Source organism: Buceros rhinoceros, unplaced genomic scaffold (genome assembly GCF_000710305.1).
Source record: "Buceros rhinoceros silvestris isolate BGI_N320 unplaced genomic scaffold, ASM71030v1 scaffold38528, whole genome shotgun sequence".
NCBI lineage: Eukaryota > Metazoa > Chordata > Aves > Bucerotiformes > Bucerotidae > Buceros > Buceros rhinoceros.
The window spans coordinates 20,986-23,892 of record NW_010428241.1 but is presented as its reverse complement, the minus strand read 5'-3'; the positions used below and the strand labels follow the sequence as shown (position 1 = coordinate 23,892).

The 2,907-nt window shown below is 44.4% G+C and overlaps 1 protein-coding gene across 1 annotated transcript in view; it reads right to left on the bottom strand.

Annotated features, from left to right (window-relative positions):
• Positions 1–261: 261 nt before the first annotated feature.
• LOC104498773 (lysine-specific demethylase 3A-like) overlaps positions 262–2,907 on the bottom strand; it is a gene marked incomplete at its 3' end in the record, with an annotated part of 23,590 nt that continues 20,944 nt past the window's right edge. The window contains exons 16-18 of the mRNA XM_010142191.1: positions 1,573–1,756; positions 1,125–1,294; positions 262–498 (exon numbers count right to left, since the gene is read on the bottom strand). Coding sequence (XP_010140493.1) covers positions 262–498; positions 1,125–1,294; positions 1,573–1,756 — 591 coding nt within the window. The remainder of the gene's footprint in view (positions 499–1,124; positions 1,295–1,572; positions 1,757–2,907) is intronic.

Below are 2,907 nucleotides of genomic sequence, written 5' to 3'. Positions count from 1 at the left end.
CAGCCTGTCCAGACCCCTCTGTGGAACCTCCCTACCCTCAAAGCAGATCAACACACCCAGCCAGCTTGGTGTCATCTATGACCTGACTGAGGGTGCCCTCGATCCCCTCATCCAGATCATTGATAAAGATGCTGAAGAGGACAGGCCCCAAAATTTACGAAGGTTTAGCATTGTTTATCATTGCAGTAAGTTTGTACCAGCACTCAACTGAAAGGCAAAGCCCATGAACTGAAAATAGAAGAGGCAGAGAAACGTAACTACCTGTCCCTGCTTCCAGCACTCCCTGAAGACATTCCAGTTACTTTCGTTGTTGGGATCTTGAAGACACAGCAAGCGGTTATCACACAACCAGTAGTGGGGTGTATCAAAGCCCATTATCGTAGGCTTTATAGTCAATCCTTGAGGTTTCTTCGGCAAGTCTGTAACGGTCCTGTTTTGCACCAGGGAAGCAAAAATGTCATCAAGGATTTTGGGTGTAGTCTTTAGTCCATTGTCTGTCTGATTTTAAAAAAAAAAAGAGAAAAAGAAGAACGAAACATAAGAAGTTCTGCTCTGATTTACATTTCAACAACGCTGCAGAAAACCATGAAATACAGCATGGAACAGGACTTTGCTGATATCAAGGGACAGAAATACAGCTTCATCAGGGAAATCTCAAGGCCAATATATTACCCCACCATTTTGAAGTCCTCTTTTTGAAGTCCTGAAGTAAAAGCAAACAGAGCCCAGGACCACCTGAAGCGAACCGGTCTGCAGACAAGGTGTGAGACAGATGGTCACCCGCTGCAGAAGGGTTATCCCTCCATCTCCACATTCCTTGATGCTTCTTTTGAGTCTAATGGACACACCAATCAATGCTCCCACCAGACATCAGCCCAAGTCAGTTAATATGCTTCATCACTTGGTTCTCAGTCCCTCACCAAGAAGGACATGCCAGTAGCTCTAAGCTCTGCTCTAGGAAGCCCTAACTGGAGCACTGCAACACAGGAACAGAACTGAGCCCTTTTTCCAAATGAAGACAGAATTTTACCCATCGTGGCTAATGTCTGCGGTAGTTGTTCACAGGTTTAGAGCAGCAGAGCCTGATATCAACTCAAACCCGTAAAACAAAATTCTTCACATACCTTTCCCCCAGAAGAGTTCAAGAGATTCCGCAAGAAGCCTGTGTTGTTGTTGCTCACGGGTGTTAGTATTGCACTGTTGAAAGTCTGCAGGGCTGCAGCAGGCTTAGCTAAGCTGGGGAGTGTCTGAAGAGGTTTACTTTCATTCTTTGAAATAGGTACAAGGAGTTTCTCTGAAATGAAGGAAAGCACACCTTTGAGTATGAAGCAAGAGTTAATCCTCTGACCCAGCAGAAGTTACATGCTTTGGATTTTTAGACCATGAGATACTCCTACATGCCCACACATATGTACGAACATATAGTGCCATCGACTGGTTTCTGCAGGACAGGCACCAAACGCCCAGCCCTGCAGGCAGCCCGTGTCAGTAACACAGACATTGTCAGAAGAATATAGATGAGAGCCAGCAAAGAGCCACAAAGGGTTTACTCTCCGCTGGTTCTGCACATACCTTTGTTTTCTTTATTGACGTTTCCACTTGTTAGATTTGATAACCAGCTTAATGAAGGAGAAGTGTTTACTGAAGCTGTTTGTTTACTTCCAGTTGCTGACTTCAGAGAATCGTGTGTAGTGACTGGTGGGCTCAGGACAAAACTGTTATGCTGAAGGCCAGTCCTCTCTCCAGGTACCAAGTTCTGAAAAACCAAAGTGAGAACTTGGTTAGATACAAACACTGTAGCTAAGTGCTCAGAATGCAGAAGCAAGCAATAACGTGTCAAATTCATTCTTTTACAAAAAAGTTTGTCCCTTCAAAAATTCTCTCATCTCCACAAGAGGTCAGCATTGCGTCTCAGAACCAGCTAGAGATGACTGTCCAGCAGAATTGGAGATCTCCCGACATTAAGAGCAGACAGGAGAGCCCATCACCCCCCAAGACAAGCACAGTCGAGATTCCTAGAGGCATTTTCTGAGACTGCTTTGGGAACCAAAAGAGGTTTTAACAGCAGTGCTCTCACAATTCCAGTCATAGCTGAAGCTCAGACCACGGCTAAGCTAGAGGTCTAGTTCAGTAGACTAAAACAAATATGGAATGCTCCTTATTTTTTATCTGAAGGTGGTGGCAAAAGCCCACTCACCTACCAGTCCAAGACACTCCCACCTATAAGCACGGCACCAGCCTGGCCAGCACGATCCAGGCACAGGACTGCTGTACACTTGTGCGACTGATTTTTCTACCCTTGGAGTCTCTAGGTAACAGATGAGCCAGTCATGCAGGAATCCCAGGCCAGAGCAGTAATTCTGGTTAAATTTCTTCTCTCTGCTCAAGTACTTCCTAGTCAAGAAATTATTCTGCACCTGCATCTGCCTGTGCTATGATATTTCATCTCTTAATGGCTGCTGATGCTTGGTAAGGATTCCAAACACAGCATAATATAAACCGCTTCAAACTTTGATGAGCTCATCCTCATGCAGCCAGAGCAGTATTTAGTTTTACAGAAAGAGGTACGGACGAATTGCAGTGCAGCCATTTGTCCAGGCTCGCACAGGAGATCAAGAAGACTAAAGCTGGGCCAGTTGCAGGTTAACTTTTGAACCATATAACCATCTTACATGCTTTTAACACTTCACAATGTTTTTTGTCTCTATTGATTACCAAAACCAAGTTCAGCTGCTTCTTACACTAAAGACAACAAATTTATTCTCAAAATAAGCATATAACAAATCAAAGTTACTTAATTCAGCTGATTTCCTGCAAGATGCTGCAAAACTATGCCATTAACTCGTGCTCTACTTTCAAAAGCAAGAAAACGCCCCCCCCCCCCCCCCTTTCAACAAACAAACACAG